General features: G+C 41.0%; 1 protein-coding gene across 5 annotated transcripts in view; it reads right to left on the bottom strand.

Annotated features, from left to right (window-relative positions):
• CHN2 (chimerin 2) overlaps positions 1 to 27145 on the bottom strand; it is a 328112-nt gene that overhangs the window by 11305 nt on the left and 289662 nt on the right. For all 5 annotated transcript variants that reach the window (XM_003270468.3, XM_004090979.3, XM_030797320.1 and 2 more), the window contains 3 exons: positions 22277 to 22354; positions 6956 to 7040; positions 2973 to 3146 (listed from right to left, as the gene is read on the bottom strand). In XM_003270468.3, coding sequence (XP_003270516.1) covers positions 2973 to 3146; positions 6956 to 7040; positions 22277 to 22354 — 337 coding nt within the window. The remainder of the gene's footprint in view (positions 1 to 2972; positions 3147 to 6955; positions 7041 to 22276; positions 22355 to 27145) is intronic.

Consider the following 27145-nt stretch of genomic DNA (forward strand, 5'->3'; position numbering starts at 1 on the left):
TGCTTTTGTTCTCACTCATAAGTGGGAGTTGAACAGTGAGAACACATGGACACAGGGAGGGGAACACCACACACCGGGGCCTGTTGGAGGGTGGGGGTCAAGGGGAAGGAAAGCATTAGGACAAACACCTAATGCATACAGGGCCTAAGACTTAGATGACAGGTTGCTAGGTGCAGCGAATCACCATGGCACATGTATACCTATGTAACAAACCTGCACATTCCGCACATGTATCCCGGAACTTAAAGTAAAATAAAAAAAAAATCTATGCCTTATACTATATGCCAAGTTGTATGGTTTGGATTATAATTAAATGGGGGTAATTTTCCTGACTTTAGCCCATGCTTCACTGAGCAAAGCGTCACCCTATATTACATCGAGATGCTTTTTTAAGAAGCTAATCTTTGAAGGAAATGATAAAGGATAGTTAGAGTTTGCCAGAGTAGCAGAAGCTGCCAGCTATCCTTCCAATATTTGTTCTCCCATTCTTCTGTTGTAACAGAACCTTTGATTTTTAGAACAATATCCATTGCAGTGGCCATTAAACTCTGGCCCATGTGAGAGCAGAAGTGACATTTACAGCTTCTGTGGCCTTGAAGGAACTGAGCATGCTCTTTTCCACTTCCCGTTGAGTGAAATGCAGATGAGATGGTAGTGGCCAACTGCGATTGTGCATGCAGGGTAGCACTCAATCAGGACAGAGCAACAAGCTGCAGTGCCTGGGTTCCTGCCACAGGGTAACAGACTATTCCTGGACTGCTCCTGGGTACCTGGACTATTACTGGGGAAACAAATAGATTTCTAGATTTCTATCTTGTCAAAGGCACTGTTATTCAGGGTCTCTGTGACAGCATTGAGATGTACAGCCTACATAACATAGTTAGACAGATTTGGAGGTGGAGGTATGGGTCTGGGTTATTCCAAGAAAAGGCAAAATTAACACAGATTGAGTTCGGTAGATCGGACATTGTACTAGGTCCATTTATGTATCAAGTCACTTTAATCCTCACCAACCACCTTATGAGGTACAGTTGATTCCATTCATATTATAGATGAAGAAACAGATATGCAAATGTAGTAAGTAACTTGCCCAAGGTCATACTACAGCCAGTAAGAGACAGGGCTGAGAATTCAACTTCAAATCCTTGATCTTTTCACTCTACCACATCATGCAGAGACAAATGAACATAAAAGAACATTTGGAGAACAATAAGGAATTTTTTATGGATGGAAGACAGGGAAAAGTGTTGGTAGTGGTGGCCCCACAGCTGGGAATGTGGGTGTCATACAAATTTCTCCCAGTCCATTCTCTGGTTCTGCTTGCATGCTTAGGCCCCTAATACCTGGGGCTCTAATCCCTGTGCTGTGACTCTTTTGGCATCAATTCCTAATTTGTGCTACTCTATCTCGCCCTTGTACTAGGCAAACTTAGTGCAGTGCCCCCATTCTTAAATGTTAGACATGTCAGTAATTATCATGCCTGAATTATCAGTTGTCTTTGGTAAGGATCACAATGGGAGGACCCCAGCTTCTTCAGAAAAGCCCTGATTGCAGGCTCTGGGGAGGCTGATAATCTGACCCCAAATTGCAGGGCCTAGGGCCACTTGTCCCAGCCACTCATCCAGAGGCAGGGAATCCCTCCTTTCCTCTTACCCAGTTTAGCCACTGGATTAATATGTTCACCAGATCCCAAAGCACTCATTAAGCTCTGTCAGCCACAGTGGTGAAAACATAGAAGGCATTTCTTACACTCTGGGATTAAATTAGCAAGTTCTCAGGGAACAGGATAGCTCTGGTTTTCCCCCTCCATAGAAAAGGGAATAATTTCCTCTCTCTAAAAGGGTTGGGATAATAAGCTATGACATCTTCTTTAGTTGTGCTTTGGAAAAAATGGGGTAGTTGACCAATGAATATATATGTATAAAATATATTAAGCCAATTAGGACACAATAATGGATAGCCAGTATAACAGAATATGATACATGGCAAAAGTGGTTTAAGCCTTATAGAAAGGCTCTATACATGGCCAAATCACCCAAATTATATCTGGCAACTTCAGTGAACATTTTGATACTGAATAGTGGCCAAAGAAAGCACAAATAAAGGAAAAGTGACTCATGTACAACATAAAGAACATTTTTTGAAATGTTTCTATCTTCCTTGTTTCCTTTATTTTTCATTGCATAGATCTTTTAAATCTTTGAACTCTCCTCTTTGAAATAAACAATGAATATTAGGAGCACATTTTTATATGGTAGGAGATGTGTGTGTTGCTCAGCAATTTCTTATTTAACAGAAGCACCTTTTTTTTCAAAGCTCCAGTTCAGGCCTCACCTCTGCCATAACCCTTCTCATTGTCCTTAAATAGGATTAAAACATTTTCCTTTGTGACTCCATGATACCTTGAACATGGCCATCCACAATGTTTATTTATTTGCTCCCTTGATTGCCCACTCTAACGTATGAATTTCTTCCATGCCTCAGCCTCCCGAGTAGCTGGAACTACAGGTGTGCACCACCACACCTGGCTAATTTTTTAAAAAAAATTTGTAGAGATGGGGGTCTCACTATGTTGCCCACACTGGTCTTGAACTCCTGGGCTCAGGCGATTGTCTGGCCTCAGCTTCCAAAAAGTGCTGGGATTACAGGCGTGAGCCACTGCACCCAGCTGAAGTATGAATTTCTTGAAGGTGAGAATGGTGACCTTTATTACCTCAATGTCTAGCATATAGTAAGTGTTCAGTAAACATTTTTTGAATGCATATATGCATGGTTTATATATACAATGGAAATTGATATAGCTGGTTGGATTGAGTCTGCCTGTGAGAGAGAGAGTGCGTGTGTGTGTGCACACGTGCGTAGGTCATTTTCCCAACAAGAGTAGTAGAGCAACTCTGTTTCCTTGACAACAGTAAAAACAAACAATAAAAATAAAATCACTATACTACTATAATAGGAAGTATTTTCCAAACCTCTTGCTTCAATTTCCCGAATGCATATGTCCACCACCATGGGTCTCTGAGTGTTGTGAGCCTTCACAAGTGTTGTGAGGTCACAACAGTACACTTTCTTGATCCTCTTGAGATCAGGTTGGCAGTCATTGGGAACGTGCTTGGAACACTGTTTGTGTACGTTCAATCCACAGTCTGTAAACAAAGAAGCCACATTAGCCTAGCCCAGCCCTTTTGTCTAAGCACAACACAAATTATATGTTGCCAAAAATAAAAATATCACCACCCAAGGGTTTGACATATTTCTCTGGAATATCTATCCCGTTTCTAGGTGATACTCTCTACAGGATAAATACGAGTATCATCTCTAATCACTAAACCCTTATATGATTCCATTTTTCTCATTAAGCCTTCTCTGTCACTGGACCTTAAGAACAGAACATCTGAGACAGCTTAGGTAATTGATCAGGTTTTTTTTGTATATGTTTTCCTGTTTCAGGTTGGAACCCTTTGGGTCCACAAGTAGGCTTTTGGGTTTGGATTCCCAGACAGTCCTGGCTTATAAAGGGCACCTAGGGTTTGTTCCAGGCTGTTTCCTTTAAGTTCTTGATGCTCCTTGTGTGGGAGGCAGAGTTACTCTTTCCGCAGGACTCTCTAATCTTTGCTTTGAGAAGCCCAAGACCATTGGTATCCTCTTCTCCTTTCCTGGAAGGTTGCCCCATAGTTTCCAATCCCTTCCTCCTTGGGCAGTTTGGGTAGGCTGCTTTCATTTCTACGTGCCTTATTTCGACACCTGTGAGTGGAAATAATGCCTAACTATATACACCAGTAGGAGTACTTGAGAGTTTATACCAGTGCCATGTAATGTAATGTGATTATTTATAAAGTTCATATGAAAACCCAAAGCTGAAAAAGGTGCTTTTAAAGTTCAATGAACACATGAAGAGCCTGTTAGCAGTTGATATCCACTGATGGAATTTCTGATGATAAAAAGGCACAGTTGGCCGGGCGCAGTGACTCACGCCTGTAATCCCAGCACTTTGGGAGGCTGAGGCAGGTGGGCGGATTGCCTGAGGCCAGGAGTTTGAGACCAGCCAACATGGCGAAACCCTGTCTCTACTAAAAATACAAAAATTAGCTGGGCATGGTGGTGGACCCCTGTAATCCCAGCTACTCAGGAGGCTGAGGCAGGAGAATCACTTGAACCCAGGAGGCAGAGGTTGCAGTAAGCTGAGATTGCGCCACTGCACTCCAGCCTGGTGACAGAGGGAGACTCCGTCTCCAAAAAAAAAAAAAGAAGCATAGTCTACATTCTGCTACATTCTGAAAGAGAAAAATTCAATGCTGAAGTTGTTCAAAGTTGATGTGCTGTCTACTCTAAGTGTCTTCTAATACTGTTTTCCTAGGCACAAAGAATAACACACACATGCACACACGATAAGGAATATTGTAGTCATCTGCTTTATAAAATAGCACTTAAGCACACCAAGAACTTGAGAGGATCTAAACTTTTGTAAAATCAGTGGTAATTTCTAAGTGATTTTCATGTAATTTTTATTGGCTGAGTTCTCTGCCTACCCTCCTTCCAAAATAAAAAAAAACAGTTCTAATTCATCTTTATCAACATGAGAAATTCAACAAAGCTCAAGTGACTTCAATAATATTTTGATACATCTATCTAGTGAATGTAAATTTTGGCTAACTGCGCTAAATAGAGTTGGCTGGGTTTCTTGCTGAATCCTCTTTTATAGAAGATCATAATAGCACCTACCTCCTGGCATTAGCCATGAGGCTCAAATAAAAGTTAATAAAGTGTTTAGCATAGTGTCTGAAATATAGCTAAGTACTGTATACGTGTTAGGTCAAATAAAATACCAAATATGGTGATAAAAAAATGTAAGTATATCTGCCCAGTTATTCTTAAGTGATTTCATTAGGAATTCTTAGTATGTCTTACAAACTTCATTTAAATTTTTTTGTTAAATTCTGATAAATTTATCATTTTAACCATTTTTAAGTGTATGGTTTGGTGGCATTAAGTACATTCACACTGTTATGCAACCACTACCACCGGCCATCTCCAGAACTTTTTTCATCTTCCAAAGCTGAAACTCTATACCCATTAAACAATATAACTCCCCATCTACCCATCCCCTGTAACTACCATTCAACTTTCTACCACTTGGAATTGCTACCCTAGGTACCACATATAATAGGAATCATCCATGTTCATTTAATACCTAAAGCAACAATGTGTTTATGTAGAGTTTAATACTGATATTTTATTAAAATTAAGATGTTCTATAACAAATGTAAAAATACTCCATTTTTTACAAAGCGGTAGAACTCCATATGCTACAAATAAAGTCCAGTGCATTCTAAAAATGCTTAAAAGATGTGATATATGGAAAGCTGAGAGGCAATGATGGTTCTTCCTAACCTTTCATGATCAGTTTTCAGCCTCCCTGCTGCTAAGAGGAAATATAAGGCCAAAAAGTAGCCATTGGAAAATACTAACAATATGGCCTCAGAAAATGTCTTATTTTAAAAAAACAAAACCAGAAAAACCCCCACGAAAACCCTTTTATCCCAGAGAAAGTTGAAAAGTTGCTGTTCACAGCTAATATGAAGCCCAGAGTTTTGTTCTCATAATATTGACTTTGGACCAATTTCTTGCTGAAATTGGATAATACCAGCAATTAGGGATATTTTTGGTAGGTACAATATGGACAGGCCAAATTAATGACCACTGAGTAATTCAGATATTCTACCCCTTTGCTCAGTAGCTGAGCTGGGAGATACGCTGTGGCTCCTGGCAAGTCAGTCTTTGGTGTTAAACAGAGTTTCTGAATATTTATGGAGAAGCTGCTTCTGAGCTATGTTGACCAACCCTTAAACATAGACCTGCAATGGGGGAGGTGGAACTACTTGAACCATCCAGGTATCAACACCGGTGACTGGTGTATTTACACAATAGAAGCTAGAAGCCTCTTCCAGGCAGAGAGGAGGACTTAGGGTTACAGGATGCTGTGAGCCAAAATGGGAAAGATCACCTTAATTAGTGTCATTACCTTATTGTATTCTAAATGCGCCTAAGATTTTTAAAAATCATGTCCTAGCAAGGAAGAAGTCAGTCATGGTGCTGGTAGAAACCTGATCAATATCAGAGGAGGCTGGTCTTGCTCCCAGCTACAGGTGTTTGCCAGAAAAACCATGGCAACATGAATTAGGAAACCCAGTTACACATTAATTTGGCAGCTCTTTATCATTGTGTTAGATGTACCTTAATAAGATGTATGCTGTTAGCAATAGGTGTATACCTCCAATTCTAGATGGAAAATCACCCAGGCTTTCAAACTACTTTGAAAATATGTGATATCAAATCAAGGTGCATGGTTTCACTGCTAATCTGATGACAAAGAGATACTGAGCATGAACTCTGGAATCTGGCTCCCATTGAATCAATATTCTATTCCTTGCTGCGTAGCCAAGGGCAAATAACAAGCCTCTGTGTCTTTTTTTTTTTTTTTAATGGAGGATAATTGCATCTCCCCCAAGGTCTGTTGGTGAGGCTAATGACATGATAAATAGAGATTAACCGGTGCCTGGTATGTGGTAAATATTCACCAGCACTATTACTATTTTTATGTCTTACCTTTTGTAGTAAGATAGGGTAGGAAAAAGTATGGCTTTTCTAGCTATGCAATTCCATTGGAATTGATTTTTTTCTTTTCTTTTACAGACTACTGCCTATTGTAAGAGGCAGGTAGGTGTTTAAGGAAGTGTACTTTTTTTTTCTTTTCTTGCATAAACATGAGATATTCTTTTTCATTCCTGCAAACACTTGAAATAGTTTCCCCATTAAGCACAGACAGGCCTTGAACCCTGCAGAAAGCTAGACTTTTGAGCTAATCTGAGCACATTTCCCAGCTCTGGAGAGACATCCTCCAGCTCAGCACAGTGGCATTTTATATAATTGGAAAAGAAGAAAGTTCTGTGTCTACCTGAGCACCGGACCCCTTGGGCGATGAGCCCCCACATGAAATTGGCACAATATTCACACCAATGTGGGCCTCGGAATGTGTGGACCTGTGATCCAAAAAGAAGAAAAATGTCAGAAAGTTCGGAGCCATTTAAAGGCAGGTAGCCTCAGACATGTCAATGAAGATCAGCAGGAGCGATCCCCCACTGGGCTTTTCCTTTCAGTAAAGCAGTTGCAAACAGATCCTGAGAAAACAGAGATGTGCTTTGATCTTTGAAAATCCTTCATCGATCCACCATGCCCCAGGACAGAGTCAGAAAGGAGTGTGGAGAAACAGATTATGGGCTATGCCATCAGCTAAGGAGTAAGACTCTGACCACCCACAACAAGGCACTGTGTGGACAAACCCAAGATAGCCCAAGCTGGTCGCTATAACCTGCATTTAGCTCAGCAAGTTCTGGAAGGCAGAACTCAATTACTGTGTCCTTTTAACTGAAGTTTCCCCATCTCTACACTATCCAGGCAGGTATAAATAAGACATGATTATGGGATAATTAAATGGTTCCAAGTCTTTGAGCTACTTCCAAAAAAAGACATTTTAAAAAGTAAAGGAGTTGGCTAAACATGCAGGCAACCAATAAGGCCTATGGAATTGCTTTCCCCAGAGATAGTGTCCATATTCAGTAGGACTTGGTGTGGCCTTCAGGTAAGTAAGCTGAAATCTTTCCTTGTTGACCAAAGTGCTGGTCTCATTGATTGATGCTCCCAGCCAGTGGTTAAATATTCTGAATATCACAAAGTAAGGATGGTCTTATATCTGATTATTGAGGCATAGGTCCTCCTGTATTAAATTATGATTTAAAATAAAAACAAAGCAAAAATACTGGCACGAAAGAGCTTTAAGAAGCAAATGTGGCCATGGTCAATCTAAAATGACCATAGGCAGTCTATTGGGGGCATACAAATGTGCACGAAAATGTCCCGAATTTTTACAAAGTTAAAATATTATAAAACATTATAGAAGGCCTTTCAAAGTCATAAACCTCTATTAACAAAAGAAATGTAGACAATTTTTTTTTTTTAAACAAACTGCCTTTATTTAACAAAAAACCAGGATGACGAGTACGGTCACAATTTGGAAAGGTGTTCATCCGAGTTCTACTTAAGAAAAAAAGAGCCTCAGTTTGAGTTCTTTATTCATACATGTTAGTAATTGGGTGTACATAAAGAGGCAAACAAAATGGATCTGGATCTCTTCTAAGGAAACCGATGAGTAAAAGCAGAGAAAGAAGATAAGCTAGTTAATAAATAAAAAAGAGCAACTTATGACTCTGTAATAAAGCGAAGTTATAGCAGTCTTTCTGGTATTTCAGTTTATCACACGCAAACTGCCTATTATATAGTTCCCGCTTTGAAAATGATGCCCAAAATTTCTCAACATTTTTCTAGGGAATGACCCTAAGAAATGACAAAGCATTTTTAACAGGAATGCAGAGAATTCATCCTAGAAGGACTTACAGGGCCAAATGTCGTAATTCACTTAGAGGCCTACCAAGATTGAACGCAGTACTAAAAGAGTTCCTCAGTAACGTATCCTATCTAAAGTTGGACATTTTCTAAATTCAGCAATCATACATTTTTTAATATTTTACTAGAAATGCTCTTAATTATGGCAGCAAAGTCAATTGTTAATCTGCTGTGAAGAACAATTAAATATAATAAAATAATATGTAAAATGCAACTCCAGAAAAAAAAAGTATAAAAAGGGCTACAGAAGAAAAAAAGATGAGGCTGCTACTAGAGAGACCAAGTGGGGCCCAACCTTATCCAGAATGGTCAGGAAAGCCTCTTTTGGAAGGTGACCAGATGGAAAAGAAGAGCCAGTTCTCTTCCACAGGGAAAGAGAAAGAGACAGAGATCATTCCCAGCAGAAGGAATATATGGAGGCCTTGCAGGAGCAAAAGAACTTGGTGTGGTGAAGGAACTAGATGGCCAGGGTGGCCAGAACACCAAAAGTCGGGGGGAGAGGAATTGGGATGAAGTTGAAGGTAGGATAGGAAAAGTTACACAGGGCCTTAAAGGCTTTATTCATGAGTGTGGATTTTGTTTCAATCTAAGTACAAGTAGGAAGTTCTTGGAGGACTTCACATAGATTTTTTTTTAACGAGTATTCTGACAACTGTTGAAAATGAATGAGAGGGTGTTAATAGTGGAATAGATATGAAAACTATGTTGTAGTCTAGCTGAACAATGATAGAGCCTAACATCTGGATGCTGGCAGTGGAGATGGAAAGTGGAAGAATTTGAGATATATTTTGAAGACAGAATTTACAGGACCTGATAATAGAAGAAGTGTGGGCCTTTGAGGGAGAGAGGAGTCAAGAATGACTCTGAGATTCTAGCTTAGGAACTAGGTAAATGATAATACCATTTGCTGAGATGGGAAAGACACTCTTCTGGGGAGAAAGTGAAGAATTCCATTTTAGATGGGTTAGGGTTCAATGCTGCTTTGATATCCAAGTGTTAGTGTCAAGCAGGAACTCATAATTTGAGAGCTCAGAGGAGGAGCAAAGACCAGAGGTATAAATTTCACTATCTATGATGAATAGATATTTAAAATTGTGTGAATGAATAAAAAGTATGGTCATGCATCACTTAATGATGGAGACACATTCTGAGAAAAGCATCCTTGGGTGATTTCATCATTGAGGGGGATCATCATAGAGCATACTCGCACAAACCTAGATGGTAGAGCCTACTACACATCTAGGCTATATGGTATGGCCTATTGCTCCTAGGCTACAGACCTCTACAGCATGTCACTTTACCACATACTGTAGGCAACTGTAACATAACAGTAAGTATTTATGTACCTGAACATATCTGAACATAGAAAAGGTACAGTAAAAATACAGTATAAAGGATAAAAAATGGTACACTTACATAGGGAAGCTCCATTTTAATCTTATGGGTTCACCATGATATATGTGGTTCATTGTTGACCTAAATATTGTTATATAGCACATGACTATATTAAGGGTAGGGAGCAGAAAACAAAAGAGAGCTCATCCCCAAGCACTCAGTGTTCAAACATTTAGAGAAAACCAACAAAGTGTTCCAGAAGCCAAGAGGTGAAGAATGTTTTAGGGAATGAATGGTCAATTATGTTGAATGCTGGTAAGAGGTTCAATGAAATAAGTACTAAATATTGACTCAGATACATGGAAGTCATTAGCAACCTTAGCAAGAGCAATCTGTTTGGATGGCTGAGGGTAGAAGTAAGACTCAACTGAACTGAAGAAGGTAAGGAAGTAGAGAAGTATGTGGGTACCTCCTCTATCAGGAAGGCTGGCTATGATGTTCAGCAGAGATAGAGGATAGTTCAAGGGAGATGTGGAGTCAAGGGAGGACTTTTTTAAAAGATAGGAAACACCAGGGCAAGTTGACTTGTTGATGAAATTGATACAATAGGTCAGAGACTGGAAATGCAGAAGACAGAAAAGATAAGCAAAGGAGTGATGATCCTCAGAAGTTGAGAAATGGTTCCTCAGAAGTTGAGAAATGGTGGAGTTTAGGGTATCTGTGGAAGCAATATATATTTAAGGAGAAGAATAGTTGAAATCTTTCCAGAATTCGTAGTAAGAGACACAAAATCTTCAGATTAAAAAAAAGCTAAATGAGACTCAAACCAGATAAATAAAAATAATCTGTATCTATGCCGATTATACTGAAATTACAGAATACCAAAAGACAAAGCAAAATCCTAAAAAAACAACAAGAAAAACCAAAACAGGTTATCTTTGAAAGGACAGAAATAGGTAAAAATACACTTTTCTTCAGCAGGAAGAGATGAATAGATTATTGAATAATTTCATCAAAGTGCTCTGACAAAAATATTGCCAACCTAACTTTTATACCCAGCTAATTATCATCTAAGAGCAAGGGTGAAATAAAGATATTTTCAGACAAATGTCAAGAGTTTCCAATCACAGATCCTCATTTGAAGAAATACTAAAGGATATACTTCAGTGATAAGCAAATTGAATCTAGGAGGAAGGATTTCCAGAAGCAGTGGTGAGCAAGAAAACTGGTAAATGTGGGTGAATCTAATCATGCCCTATATGCATACAACAATAACAAGATGACTAATTGTAGGGGACTTAAACACGGGGTGAAAAAATGACATGGAAGTTTGAAGGGGATGAAGAAGTCTAAAGTTCTTTTAATTTGGGAAATGTAAGAAGAGCTACTAATTAACTGAAGAATATTTTAAGTCAATTCTGCACGTATTAAATTTTTGATAATTTAAAAAAGGGTGGGATGAAATCCATTAATCAAAAAGAATATATGGCTAGGTGTGGTAGCTCATGCCTGTAATCCCAGTGCTTTGGGAGGTCAAGGTAGGAGGATCACTTGAGGCCAGGTAGAGACCAGCCTGGGCAACATAGTGAGACTCCATCTCTAAAAAGAGTTTGAAATTTAGCTGGGCATAGTAGCACATGCCTGTAGTCCTAGCTACTCAGGAGACTGACATGGGAGGATGGCTTGAGCCCACGTGTCCAGGGTTAAAATGAGCTATGATGGCGCCACTGTACTCCAACCTGGACAACAGACTGAGATTGTCTCTCTCTCTCACACACACAAATACATAAAGGAAAAAGAAATATAGGTTTAATTAAACCAATAAAAAGCAGGGAAGGAGAAAAAAGATGCGATAGAAAAGTACAGTGATTATAGAAAAAATCCTTATACAACTCTAATCAGAATAAGTGGCTCTAATTCATCACAAAAAAAGATTTTTAGATAACATTTTAAAAATCCTTTCAAGAAACACAACTAAAACATGAGAGAAATGTAAGAAAGACATACCCAGCAAACTAGCCAATAGAAACCCAAAATAGAGCAAATATATGTAAATATTATATATTATAGCATTATTAGTGATAGAGATAATAGAGATTTATTTTTACCAGGAGGATATAATTTTGAGCTTTTATATGACAATATGGTCTCAAAAATATAAAGCAAAATTGAAAGACTTACAAAGATAAATTGACAAATCCACAATCATAATGATCTTGACATCTTTCACAGAAACTAGTAGATCAAATCGCTAAAGTTGATCTATGAATACAAAAGGGATCTCATATCCAGCAATTCAAAGAACACACACACTTTTCAAAACCACTTGGAATATTCATATCAACTGACCACAAATTAAGCTTCAACATATACAAAAAAATGATACCATACATACCATATTCTGAATATAATACAATAACATTTCAAATAGAGAGCCAAAGCCCAGTATGTTTGGTACAGTACATTTGGTACCAGTAGTATACATTGGAAAGACAAGAAACCAAATCACATATATGGATACTTGGTATATCTCAGAAGTGGCATCACAAATTAATGGGGGAAGGATGTCGGACAGATGAATTATATCCTATTTTCATCTTATTTCCACCTTTCCAGCAACTATCAAACAACTCACTCGTTTGTTTGATATTTACATGCTGATTGCCTGCTTTGAACCTGGCCTTGTACTAGTCCTTGGATATACAAAGTTGAAATAGATCAGAGGAATAAGAACTGCCTGCACTCAAGGATCTCATTATCTACAAGAATAAACAGGCAATTATGTGTCAGGTGATACAGCAGAACATGTAGGAGATCCTATGGTAGTATAACGGAGAGAATAATAAATTCTTCCTAGAAGTCTGCGGAAGGGGATATTGAACTGGGCTTTGAAGGATGGACAGGAATTCACCAGCCTGGGAAAGATAGAGCAGGTGGGGAAGTGATGGGTGTAGACTGGGGAGCAGATGACTTGAGGAAGACATTTACAGAAGAGGAAACAGCATAACCAAAGGCCAATGAAGGTGGGCTTAGGTTTTGAAAGGCATTCTTTTCTGGCAAATGGTGTTTAAAAAAAAAAAAAAAAAAGGAATGACATCACGTTGTTCTCTGAAACATCTTGAGTGGATGAAATAACCTCATGTTAAATATCCCTATATCTTGGGGTAAAAATGAAAATGCAATATTTAGAAATTAAGTGAGTGGCTACGTGTTTACTACACATGGACAGAATGCATATTGACAAAACATAAACTGGCCTATTGTTTCAGGAAAAACAGGAGAGGCTAATCACAGATTTTCTAAAATTTCACTTTTTTTGCCAATATTTTTAAAAATAATTGAACACATCAGGATTGCATTTTAATGCTTATTATCACTGTCCATATTTACCAACATCCTTTCCCAACAAGTATCCCTACTGCCTTTGATCTCATTTGTCCAGCCAAATAAATGCATAGACGTCTCGAAGAGCAAGTAACGCCCAGTGTCCCCACACAGTCCCCAAAAAATGAAACAAAATGAGAATAGAGCAGGGATGTAAAGTTAAACATTATTTTAGGCCCATTGCCTACTTCCCTTTTTGGTGATGGGCCATTGTTTATTTTCATGACCAATATATTGTTCAATTTTCTTTTGGATCCGCAAGGACAATCTCTAGACAGAAAGCTACATGTAAATGCTGAGGGCATGCTCTGAGCCCATTTTATTTGGCTTCTACTTATTATGTCTACTCTTTCATTGAAATACACCATATCTTAAAATTCACTGGTCAGCTTTTTCCATTTTCTGAAGTTCATTGATTTGCAAGAATATCTTTTTAGAGAAAGAACATTTTGAAAACTTTAGGGCAGTAACTAAAATATTCTAGACAGGAAGAAAATACTCCAGACAGGAAGAATGTCTGTCCAAGACTATTATACTAGGCACGGTCTGCCTGGAATTCAAAAACCACACCAAACAAAAAAGATGATATTACATGAGATAAGGTATGTTTGACAAATAGCCCAGGAATGGCTACTTTGTAAAAACAAGAGCAAGAAGAGTCATCCAGCCAGATCTCAGGCATTTAGCAAGTATCCCTCAACATAGCTCTTTCTAAATGAACAGGATGTTATTTGTCTCATATCTGCTGAATCTGGAAGGCAGTATCCTCTAGTGGTTTTATACCAGATATGTTTTGATGGGTCAAAGTAGACACCACCCAAATGTATTAATATCAGTTCAGCCTGGGATCTAAACTGTAAGAAGGAGAAGTACTGTTTATGACATGCTGCAGTTGAGAATTTTGCTTTTTCTTACCAGTATACATCATGATTTCTTAGCCTTGGCACTACTGATTAACATTTTGTGCTGGAAAATTCTTTGTTGTGGGCGTTTGCCTCGTACATTGTAGGATGTTTAGCAGCATCCCTGGCCTCCACCCACTAAATGCCAGTAGCGCTCCCAGCTGGGCCAAATCACAAATATCTGCAGGCATTGACAAATGTCCCCCAGGGGTGGGGGGGGGTAGGGGGGGGGGGAGGGGGGGAGGTGGGGGGTGAAGTTTCCTTTATTGAGAAGCACTGGTATAGATGGAAACCTTATTGCCTCAATTTGTCATTTTATTATTCATATTAAAAATCAGAATTTTACTCTTTTGCTTTGAAAAGGAATTTTTGGGTCAGAGGCAGTTTGTTTGTTTGTTTAGCTACTTTATGTTCACAGAAGAGAGAGCTAAAGTCCCTTCCAGCTACATGTGGCGGAGTTCTGGAGGTCTAGTCCAGCCTTTGCCCAGGGCTAACTGAGAGGCTGAAGTGCAGTCAGCCTATCCTGCATCACCCAGGTCAGCAGCACAGTCAGGGCTTCCAGATCTCTGCCAAGGACTTTTCCTATAATTTACTGTATTTCCCACAACCATGTGACATTCATCTCATATGAAAAATTAGGTTAAACTTTGGACTCTCCCCTTTTGCAAGACCAGATGAAGTACTAACCTTGAAGTGACCCTTTTCAGATGTACGAAAACACAGCAGAGGTGAATCAATCTATGACAGAGACTCTGAGTTCCCTCTGAAAGGCTGGCCAAGCAGATGGGGCAGGAGAGCTGAGTTTCTCAAACCCGGCACCACAGATCCCTGGACTTCTCATTAGCAGCTGCTTTAGTTTAAGATAGGATTGCATTTCTAAAATATTGATTGTCTCAAAGCTTTCTGGGAGTCTCCCCATTGCATAAAGTAAGATATTCTCATGCTATTTAACTTTGGTCAGGTTTATGAGCACATCAACACCCACATCTTTTGACACTTCCCTGCTCAAAAACCTCGAGTGGCTCCCCATTGCCAGTGGTGAGGTTTCTCAATCTCAGCACTACTGGCATTTAGGGCTGCATAACTCTTTGTTGTGGTGGCCTGTCCTGGACGTTTAGTAGCACACCTGGCCTCTACTGGATGCCTCTGGAGGAAGGAGAGGGAGAAGGAGAGACAGAGGAAGGAAGACATTAAGAAAGTAGGGAGGGAAAGGAAGGAGGGAGGGGGAGAGAAAGAGAGAGAGAGTTAGAAGGAGAAAAAGAAGAAAGGAGGGAGGGAAGGAGTAAGAGAGGGAGAAACTGGCTCCAGGTATACTCCCAGTTCCTGTTTCCACCCGTCTCTGAGTTCTGAGTATTCCCTGGAGGCTTTATGAGACCATCCTGTGTAATAGTCTATTTAGCTTAAGATAGTTTCCAGGGGTTATATTACTTGAAAACAAGGAGTTTGTAATCATTATAATGGTGGAGCAGGCTGAAGTAGGAGGTAGACAAAAACAATGCCTCTGCATAGCACTCTGGGAGCAGAAACATTTTTTTAATAAAGCCATATATTTCCAAACCTGTTTATTCCAGTCTCACTTTGAGTCCCTCATTTTATATTTAAGGTGATGAGTTTTGCCTTTCTTTTGAATTTTCTTTCCAGACTTGTTTCTGACAAAACAGCCTTTTCTGATTACTAACTTAAAAATAAAAAAAGCCCCCAACCATTCTGAAGCCAATTTCTGCCTGTGTCAATTTGCAGGTGCAATATCCAGCCATCCCTGTTCTCCAGGCACAGAAGTAGCATCAGATGGACAGAAAAGGGTGATGGACACCAGGGAGCTTGACAAGAAGGCAAGGCAGACAAAATGCTGGGAATGACACGAAGGGCTGCCACACTTTTATGAGGTCAAGGGGGAAGAGGAAGAGAGAGGGGCTTGCATGCGGGAAGCAAAAAGTCTTCTTCCAAAGCAAATGACCACTAGACTGAGAAGAATGCAAAAATGAATGAAAGGCCTAGAAATCATCAAGGAGCCACAAATCCAAACCGGGAGGTGGTGGTGCTGCCACGTCCTGGACAGGTGTTTTAGTGGGAGCGTGGGGACATATTCTCAGCTTCTTGAACTTCTAGTCCTGGCCTCCAGGATAGCATGGGGTGGGGGGTGCATGTTGAGAAGGAGCATGCTACAAGAGCACACGCGATGGGGTGTGCCATGGGAATGGGGTGCTCCTGGTGCATGCTCAGTCTGTCAGCAGAGTGGGGGACATATAAGAGTAAGTAGGGCAACCATTTCCCCTATGTCCTGATGGGACGCTTTTGAAAGGCACCACACAGGACAGCTGTAGTGAACTGGGACAGATCCCTCCTCCCCCTTACCCGCCCACTCCCACGGATCAGACACAGGGTAGCACTGCACAGTCACCATCCCTGGCAGATGGGGATTGAGAGCTGGCCTGACACATCCTGGTAGGGCCTCCATCTCTCCTGCACCATCTGATGACCCTGGCAAGGGCCCACTCCCTGGAAGGACTCTAGTACAATGAACACAAGTGCATACAACACACGAGCCACACAAGAGGGCAAACTGCAGGGCAGGGAGTGAGGAGAGGGCTCTGAAAGCTCAACTGTAGGGAGATACGGTCCCCTGCTTTCTGCCAACGTGAATGAACAGCTTGCGGGCCAGGACCTGTTCTAGACACTGGGATGTCTGCAGTCAATAAAACAGACAAAAATCCCCACTCCACGAACCCTCTCTACCCACCCCCTCCCATCGGGAGTTTCCCTCTGGTAAGGGGAAGGCAGGCAAACAAACACATAAATATGTACGATGTCAGCTGGTGATCAGCGCTAGGGAGAAAAGGGAAGCTGGAACAGGCTGGGCAGGAGGTGGAAGGGGGGTGGAAAGGGAGTGGGGAACACACAGTGAGGGGGGTTAGAACTTTCTGGGCTTCTGCTCTCCATCCATATTCCATATGGGGAAGAAGGAAGGGAGTCCCAGAAGTGCATGGGGGTGGGAGAGAAGTTGGTAGGAAAGAGTGATGCAGATCCCCATGCAGGCTGGAGAGGCTGGGAACAGGAGCAGGAGGCTGAGTGGGGGAAGGGCCTGCTCAGGAGACTCTGATGGCTCCAGGGCCCAGGAATCATCATCTTTCCACCATCTGGCCCACCCCAGCTGATGATTTAAATGTGATGGACTCCTTTCTGTCCCCGAGGTCTCTCCCCTGCACCTTATTGGCTCCTGGCACATTTCTGACTCCAAGTTTTCACTCCTGTTGTTTGCATAGCCCGGGTGCTCTTTCTTTCCCCTGTATAACCATCCTTGATCTATTTATCTACTTGGGCTTCAGCCAACTTTCCACCTACCCACGAGGATTCTTGGTTAAGGCTGAGAGACAACCACACTGCCTCTTACACAGGATCCCCAGCACCAGGGAGCCCCCTCCTCTTTGAGTGCTCACAGAAGCTTGTCTTTTACTCCTGTTTTTTTATACATCACCACAGGGTCAGCTTCAGGGCACATGTGACCTGTGCGGTTGCACAGAGCCCTGTCCTTAGCATGGTTTAATGCGCTGCTGTCACAGTTTTGAAAGTCTCAATAATTTTTTTTTAACAAGAACCTCACATTTTCATTTTATACTAGGTCTCACACATTACCTGCCCAGTCCTGCATAATCAGTCACACATATTAGTGTGAACTAATAGCTACATCATAAATTTGATTATAAAGTATAACATATACTCTGAATATGAACCAGCTACAGCAAATAGACACTTTCAACTTACTACTAAAAATGGAAGCTCAATAGCTATTTTAAAGTTTTTTGATGCCTATTTTAATGAAGAAATGCTTGGTAAAGATAAGAGACAAAGAATAACTAAGTTTCACCACTTTCTATCAGAGCAATGAAGCATTGATAAGAAAAATCCATGAAAACTTTTCTTGAAAGATGTTAAAATCAATAGCCATGGAAATTAGCAGTTGTGCCTGGACCAAGAGGTTGACACTTAGGAGCAATTAGATTACATCTAAAGACCTTTTTTCATGGACATAAAAATCTTTAATGAAACTGTAAACTTTAACATTACTGACAATGCATCCTTTAGGGTGAAGCTAGAGATCCTTCCTATCGAGGGTTCCTGAAAATGTCAATTACAGTTCCTATAACGGGTTGCATTGTATATCCTCGGAAAGGTGTGCTTCACTCCTAACCCTGGGTCACTGTGCATATGACCTTATTTGGAAATAGGGTCTTTGAAGATATAATTAAGATGACATCATACTGGATTAGTATGGGCCCTAAATCCCATGGCTGGCAACCTTATAAGAAGATGACAGATATACAGAGACACACAGAGAAGGCTATATGAAGATGGAGGCAGAGACTGGAGTGGTGTGTCTACAAGACAAAGAATGCCAAGGACTGCCAGCAACCACCAGAAGCTAGGAGAGAGCTGCAGGGCAGTTTCTCTTTCAGAGCCTCCAGAAGGACCCAACCCTGCCCATACCTCGATTTCAGACTTCCCAGCCTTCAAAACCATGAGCAAATAAATTTGTGTTGTTTTAAGCCACTAAGTTTGTGGTCATTTGTTATGACAGCTTTAGTAGAAAGTATTTTTTAAAAGCTGGGAGAAAAATGTGTGAAATCTAAATCTAAATCATCTAAGTCATCCATTTACTTTTTAAACAAACGAGGGATATAAACCAGTATTGGCTACAGGATGGAATACATTCAAGGAAATAACCACCATCAGGCTTTATTTCATTTTCTCTTACATATAATTAATGAGAGAAGAAGAAAGAGATGGTAGAAAAGAGACGAAAGAAAGGCATGAAGAAGAGAGGGTAGAAAATAAAAACTGAAAAAGCTAGATACAAAAATACAAGTGAGAGGCACAAAAAGATAATAATAGATGCTAACATCAAATGAATACTTACTAGGTGCCGGAGACCATGATAAGTGACTCGCATGTATACTTTAAACCTCACAACACTCCCATTTTATAGATGAGGGAACTGAGGCAGAGAGAGCTGAGCTCTTTGGAAGAACATGGTGTGGCCAGGAGTACTACGCGGGCTAAAGCTACCTCAGCACTGCGCTAAGTGTGGGGAGGAAGCCGAGCAACCTGACTGCCGGGCCTCTGGGGTTGGCTGGCCTGAAGATTTTCAGAGCTCAGCCATAAGGTATTATTAGGGTGGACCATTCAAAAGAGAGCTGTTCCAGTTACAGCAGAGTGCCTCCTTAAATCAACTAGATAAACAGAGATGCAGTTATAAAATGAGCTAAATAACCGAGTAGTTTTTCTCTTGACAAACAGTTTTCATTTTAGAGAGGAGTCTGTCAATTTCACCATTCCTCCAACAAATACCTCTCAGTGCCTAGTAGATACAAGTAACCCTAGGAAATCCAGGCTTTAAATGAGCAAAGGTTGCATAAGCACACAGTGTTGAAAAGTATACAATTATTGCATGCGATGAGGCGCAACTGTCCTTTGGTTCCCAAAGCTTTTGTTCTCGGAGCTGAATTTTACTTTGCTTCAACAAGCTTTGTTTTAGAAGCAAAGGCAGTGACTGTGAGCTTTCTGAGAGAATAGAGCACAAGGTCCCAACTTAGGGAATGTTGGGGGTTTCTATTCATTCCTCTTGACAAAGTTCCTGGGCAGAGCAAAGGAAAGGGCTTTTTACCTGGGGTAATAGTTCTGACTGGGGCAAACAATCTTGTTATGGGGTAAGAAGACAAACTCTACTGGCAGATTTGAATGTCAGGTAGGAGGCCTCTAGAAAAAAGTGCAGACAGCAGCTAGCAAAGCCTATTAGCTGATGAGCATGAAAATGTGATTATTTGTTCTTTTTATTGACTGCTTACTATATATGCTATGCACATAGTAGCCTCAAATATTAACCCGAATTACAAATCAAGAAGGCTTCCAAATAAAGCCCATTAGAAGTTAATGTAAATAAAAAGCCAATGTAAAATTAAGGTCTGAAACACAAATTCCAAGCAGATGGCAGGGACCCAGGATAAGAATTTTCTTCCTTTAGTTCAGTTCAGTGGCTTGTCCCTAAAAACCTGCCACTGTATTTATAGCCTGAGCCTGCTTTTTGAATGTTCTTCCAAAAACCATATAAAGTTTCCACCTAGAGTTAGTTGCGGGTGAGGAATGGGGAGATTGAGGGTGGAAAGGGCAAGGAAGGACAAAGGGGATGCCTCATCCAGCCGGCCCCTGCCACTCATTCTTAAGGACAGTGGCACCAACAGTACCATTGAATGCCACAATCAACTGTCACGGCTACTTGGGGTCTGCTAAGTTTCAAAGATGTCTGTTTAAAACATGGAAGAGAAACGCTCCTGTCTGGCTTGTGTACTCCTCTTGAACAACTTCTCTATTTTGTGCCTTTTCTTCTTTCAAGAGCTATAACAGTGAATAGCTTTTGAGTTTTTAAGCAAATATTAAAAGAGCTGCTGGTGTTTTCCAGTGATAAGTAATATATTGTGTTAGCAAGAGTACTACTTAAAAAATAAGATTTAACTATCTTTTAGTTTTAAAATGTCTTAAGATTAATTTTCCATTCAGGGATCTAACATTAAAAGGACTGAAATTAGTTTTGAAAATATCAACTATGTATATTTGTGTGTTTTTAACACAAGCTCAGACACAGAATATACATGGACAAGCTACTCCATGCAAACATATTATAGTACGGCATAATTCCAATTTCTTAAAGCCAAATGAATTGGAATTTTCAAGAGGAAGAAAAAGAATTTACAAGTCCATGAAGATCCATCCTCTCATCACTAGTAGTGTATCCATGGGATGCAAAAAAATCAAGGAATTCTACTAAAAATCAGAAAAACACTTTCTTAAGGCCAAAAAAAATTAATGAGGATAAAAATGGAAAACAGAGTAAAAAAAAAAGGGAGGCATTTAATGCTCCAAATTAGACCTGTCAATATTCAGTGATGGGAGAAATATGAAAAGCTTTGGCATAGAAGAGGACCTATGCAATGCGATTCTTCACCCTAATGCTAAGTGTGTAGGGCTGTATAATTCCATTCCTCAGTTCAATTATAGCATGCAAATGCCTGAGCTGCTGGCTTTCTAAAAACAGATGCAGGGAAACAGACCAAACTAACACCAATGTATATTTAATAGATGAATATTTGTCCTTAGAAAGGATCGGAAAGCAACAGAATAAAATCAGTTTCCCTCGTCACCTCTGACAAAAGGGTTATCTAATTCCAAGAGTCACTTGGGTTACTGACCCTAAAGGAAACAAGAATTTTTTTTAAAAGAAGGCAATTCACATTTTGCTTCTCCTGCCTATTGTTTTCTTCCTGGATCCTCCATTTCCACTCTCCCCAACTTTCAAACTGCCAGCTCACTTTTTGGGGTAAAGCCTCTAACTCTAACCTGTCTCTCCTCCCCTCAACTGCAATTCAAGCTAGACAATTTGGCATCGGCATCCCTTTCCAGCCCTTCTTGGAAAACACTTGGGCAAAGGAAACAGGCCATAATTTTCTGATGGCAGGCCCCTTCTACAAGTACCAGTCTGAAACGAAGATAGCGGTCTTTCCAGTTTATAAATTCACATGGGAAATTCCACTTAACCCCTCACCAGGTTTCCAGATCTTTTTGTTTGGTCTGGTGAGCAGGATAAAGGCTGTGACCAAGGGTGCCCCCCTGCTAGCCGTACCCGGAGCACAAACAAAAGCTTCTGGATGGCATCTCCTGTCATTATTTGATTTCACAGCTGTCTACGCATAAAGGAAAGGAGTTAGCATCACTGAAAACAAAAGACAAAACACCAAACGAGAAACAGGCAACTGTTTTCCCTTGCTCGGAGACAGCAATATTCTTTACTGAGTGGAAAAGTACTGCTCAGCTCTCAGCAGAACATCTCTGACTGAGAGAGACTGGGCATGCTCTGTGTTTATTTCACTGGACATGGGAACGTGAAGTGGCAATGGGCCCAATTCTCCAAAACTAAGTCAACATCCAGATAAGGTGTTTCCAGGCATAAGCACTGAGCAGACTGCTTTCTGAGGTCTCCAGTTTGAATTGATAGAAAGCATGGGTGTTAAGCTTATAGCTAAATGTGGAAAGCAAAGGAATTCATTGTCTCTTGACTTTACAGTCAGAAACCAGATGGAAACTATACACTGTACCTTTCCACCTGCCCTTTTGTAACAGAAAAAGGAATGCAGAGGCTTGCTTACCTTAAAGTTGTGTGTCTTCTCATAGTTGAAGTGGTTGTCGTTGTGTGTGAGGGCTGCCCTTCGAACCAGGGAGGAGATCTGTGAACAGGCAAAGAGTTTGAGAGGGGGCCAAAGAAAGCCGCCTTTGACACCCACCTTCACCCCCAAGGCTACGGCCAGCAGTTCTTGGCGTTTCCTGCCCTGCTTAGACTTCCGAACCACAGCACACTTTTTCTCATTTTCCAGCCACAGTTCTTCAGAGAACATAGTGCCTGGATCCCAGATCTTTCTAGTTTGCTCTGCAGAGCCCAGGAAGCCCCGTGCTGTCAGGATTTTCGAACCGCAGCTAATGTTAGGCGGCAGATTTGAGGCAGCTGGGTCCTGTCTGCAGCAGCCTCCGGCATGTGACCTGAAAGGCCCAGTTTGAGTGATGGAGGGGGCCCGGCTTCTGAATAGGGATGGGCCTGTTTTGTGCTATTTCTTAAGGCCGACGTGTGCCTGGAACAATAGCAAACATTCATGTGCACAGCAACCCCCAGAAGCGGTATCCAGTCAGCCACTGAGGATTCAGGGAGTCAGGGGCCGGCAGCTTGCTTTCTCCTGCCGCAGCACATTGCAAAGGAGAGGTCTCTCCTACTTATTAGCACATTTCACACTCAATCACACCAGCACACACACCCGCCAGCCAGCTCTGATGTTCAGAGTCTGAGGCTGCATCCAATTAATCCGGGGCTCTGAACCCCATCCTGGGCTGAACTCCAACAGATTAAACCTTTAAACCCTGATGACTGTTTAATCTTATAGGGGTAAAGCCTATGTCTCTTTATTAAAAATCTGCCTTAGCACTTGAAAGCTTAATTTTTATTCTTATGCATGCATTACATTGGAACAGTCTGAGCACCAAATGGGGTATCAGAGGAGAGCAAAGCTTTTCCACTCTGAGTTCTGCAAAGTTGCAGAATAAGAGGCAGGATGTCTTGCCTCAGGACACTCCTGGGGCTCTCCTGTCCTTCCTGCACGAACAAACTCTGCTCAAACCCACACAGACAAGACAATATTCCTTACCTAAAATCAAAACATCATAGTTGCTTTTCTTTTAAATAAAACATCTTCAATGTTCATTCTGTTAGTGCCCAAGCCTAGACAAATGGCCTCCTTGCTCTTAAAAGCATCATCTGTTTGATGGTCTCCCATGACCCTAATTCTTTGATCCTAGGTCTCCCCATGAAAAGAAGTAGGGAAATCCTGATGTCTTGGGAGTACTCCTGACTCATTGGTGAAGATTAATGCAGCTAATGCCAGACAGTAAAATTAATGCTTTAGGAACTAGAAAACAAGATCTAGATAACTGGGCCTTTATGTAGATGGGCAGTCCTGTCCTACTCAAACAAGGGCCCCATGCTGCAGCCCCTCCAAGCAGCCTTGTGAAGAGTAACCAAAGATCACTCCTTCCCAGGTGTAATTCTTTATTCCTGGTAAACACCATGATTTTAACTTGGTTCAAAAGTTCATCCTCCCATTTCATCCTCTCGTTACCTTCAATAATAACACCCAATTTTTGCGTTAAGCTATTGAGCACAATAATTTACGCTGTGTCAGAGGACGTTAGAATGTGTCAAAGGCACTTCACTCATTTAATCCGCAGCATATGGGTGTGAGGAGCAAGATTTTTGTTCCCAATTCTTTTGGATGAAGAGATCAAGGCACTGAGAGGTAAAGCAATTTGCCCAAGGACATGCAGCCTAGTTTAAGTGGCAGAACAAGGGCTAGAACACAAAGCATCTGTGTCCAGCGCCCATGCTCCTCAACACCGTGTCCCGCTGCCTCGGTACACCCATGTGCTGCCTCATCCTGCCATCAGTCCCGACAAATGCTTTATCTCAGATATTGGTTGAGTCTGGCCTCTCCCTCCCTTTCTTTCCCCACATAACTCAGACCCTTGTTATCTCTCCAGTCCACCTTACACATCGCTCTGCAACAATCTTCCTAATCCACCCATGCTTCTCCATAGCTTAACTGTGTCCTGGCATTGCTGGTTTTTCATGAGCTGATCCTAATGTACCCAGCTCATCCTATTTCCCTACACTCCCTTCCACAAATCCTACAACATCTCTTCTGTGACATACTTAACTGCTCGCCTTGGTAGCTTGCTCTGTTCTTTAGAATATTCTAGCATCCTTTCAACATATCTACATTTTCACCAACATTTACATTCTAACTCTAATGCTACCCTTTCCAAAAGGACTTCCCTAGACTCCCCACTGAAGGCCAACTGTGTCCTCTGAAATCCCATAGTGTTTTATCCACAGTTTTTGATTGCACTTGTCACTTTCTGTCTTGTATTATAGTGACTATAACAGCTCTTATCCCTGCCACACTGAGAACTCACTGTAACATGCTCTATGCTTAATTCACTTTTGTTTCCCCCTACAAAAGTGTCTAATAACAGTCCTTGCCACAGTAGACACTGAATAAATGTAAGTTGCTAGAAAGCACGTGTACATATAGGAAGCCAGGGCTGTGGAAGAAGGTGTGCAAAGATGACTACATGGTGTGGGGTCTCCAGTCCCTCCTGTGACCATCCATCCACTGCCTCGGCTTCCAAAGACAAGGTTCCCTCCAGGGGTCTACCCTCTTAATGGGCTTCGCCAGGCTCCTTGACCCTTCTTCCCACTGTCCGATTCTGAAGGACAACTGCTATGGCAAGGGTTAAGTGAAGGCTTGGCATACCTTTGCAGGGCTTCCCATCCTTAGTCTACAGGTAAAAAGATGGAGAGAAGCAAAAAGGGTCCTTTCCCAACCTTCACTGCTAGCAAAGCGAGAGAGACCTTTTGATGGTGAGCCATTTGTGTAAGGGCAAATTCTGTGATGTGGACTGGACTAATGACATTAATATACCATTTTTAGAATCTGATCAAATAACTATTTACATGGAAAGTGGGCAAAAGAATCTCCTCCTTTTGGTCTGTGGGTGGTTGAATACAATGAGATTTAATATTTTTTCATGTCTGTGCTTGTATGTATAACAAGTAATTTTTATTTCCATTTGTGACAGTGATTTCTTTTTCAGCTATTGATTCAATAGAATTTACCCAAACACAAGACACATTCAGATAAGTGAAGGAACCACACACTATTCTCTTAGGATGCTTCTTTATAGGGGACTAGAAGTGTTAGCCTTTGAGTGAGCATTACTGTGAGCAGTGTGGGTGACCTCAGATCACCCTCTTATTAAGGGAAAACTGATTATAGTAATCTCTTGGCGAAAACTTCTCTCTGAAATACCCCATCACACAGAGCTCTTTTTTATCTCAGCTCCTCAAGGACAGCTCCTTGCCTTCTTTCATATGCTCCGTAATGTCTAATATAGTGTTCTCTATACACAGTGGACATTTAATACATTTGCTGACTGTCTTCTTCTAATGAAAATTTCTACCTGACCTATTTTAATATATACATTCATGAGATGAAGCACATTTCCCTACCCGCTCTGTTTGAACCAGGGATTCTCACTGGAACGAATGGTCTTTTGGGCCAGATAATCTTTTGTTGTGGGAGGCTGTCCTGTACATTGCAAGATGTTCAGTGGCATTCTTTGCCTGTATTCACTAGATGCCAGTAGAGCCCCTCCCCCTAAGTATGTAATAAAAAATGTCTCCAGACATGGCCAAATATTCCCTGGGAAGCAACACTGTCTCCAGTTGAGAATACTGGGCTAAATTAATAACACAAATATTAATATTTATATCATGCTTACTATGTGCCAGGTATTATACTCACCGCTTTGCATATATATAGGTATTTTTTAAAAATTTTTATTGGTGTTTTTTTTTTGAGACGGAGTCTCACTCTGTCATCCAGGCTGGAGTGCAATGGCACGATCTCGGCTCACTGCAACCTCTGCCTCCCGGGTTCACATGATTCTCTTGCCTCAGACTCCCAAGTACCCGGGACTACAGGCACGTGCCACTGTGCCTGGCTTATTTTTGTATTTTTAGTAGAGATGGGGTTTCACCATGTTGGCCAGGCTGGTTTCAAACTCCTGACCTCAGGTGATCCACCCACCTTGTTCTCCCAAAGTGCTAGGACTACAAGTGTGAGCCACGGCACCCGGCCCACTTTGCATATTTTGACTCATTTAAGATTCAAAACCCTACGAGGTAGGTACTGCTATAATTACCCTTATTTTACAGATGAGGAAATGGAAGCTGAGAGTTTAAGTGACTTGCCCATGGCCACATAGCTGGTAAGTGGTAGAATATAGGCACAACTAACTGAGCCTATCTTTCCCCCAAAGCCCCGAAGAACAAGTGTCTTTCCTTCTACTACACTTAACATAAAATTTACCATTTTAACCATTTAAAAATGTAAAATCCAATGGCATTTAATGCATTTACAATGTTCTGCAATGATCACCACTACCTAGTTCCAGAACATTTCATCACCCCAAAATGAAACCCTGTACCCATCAGTACCGCTCCTCATTCTCTTCTCCTCCCAGCCTCTGGCAAACACCAATCTGCTTTCTGTCTCTATGAATTTGCCTATTCTGGATATTTTGTATAAAGGGAATCATACAATATATGGGTTTTGATATCTGGATCCTTCTTTTTTCTTTAGATATTTCACTTAGCATGTTTCAAGGTGCATTTATGCTGTGGCATGTATCAGTACTTCATTCCTTTTTGTTGCTGAATAACAATCTGTTGTATGGATATAGCACACTTCATTTCCATTCATCAGTTGATGGACATTTAGACTGTTTTCCCTTTTGGCTAATTGTGAACCACACTACTAAGAATACCCTCATACAAGTTTAGTTTGAACGTTTGTTTTCAATTATTTTGGGTATACACTAAATCTATGCTTTTAAATATTGTTTAAACAGTC

This window comes from Nomascus leucogenys, chromosome 17, assembly GCF_006542625.1.
Source record: "Nomascus leucogenys isolate Asia chromosome 17, Asia_NLE_v1, whole genome shotgun sequence".
Taxonomy (NCBI): Eukaryota; Metazoa; Chordata; class Mammalia; order Primates; family Hylobatidae; genus Nomascus; species Nomascus leucogenys.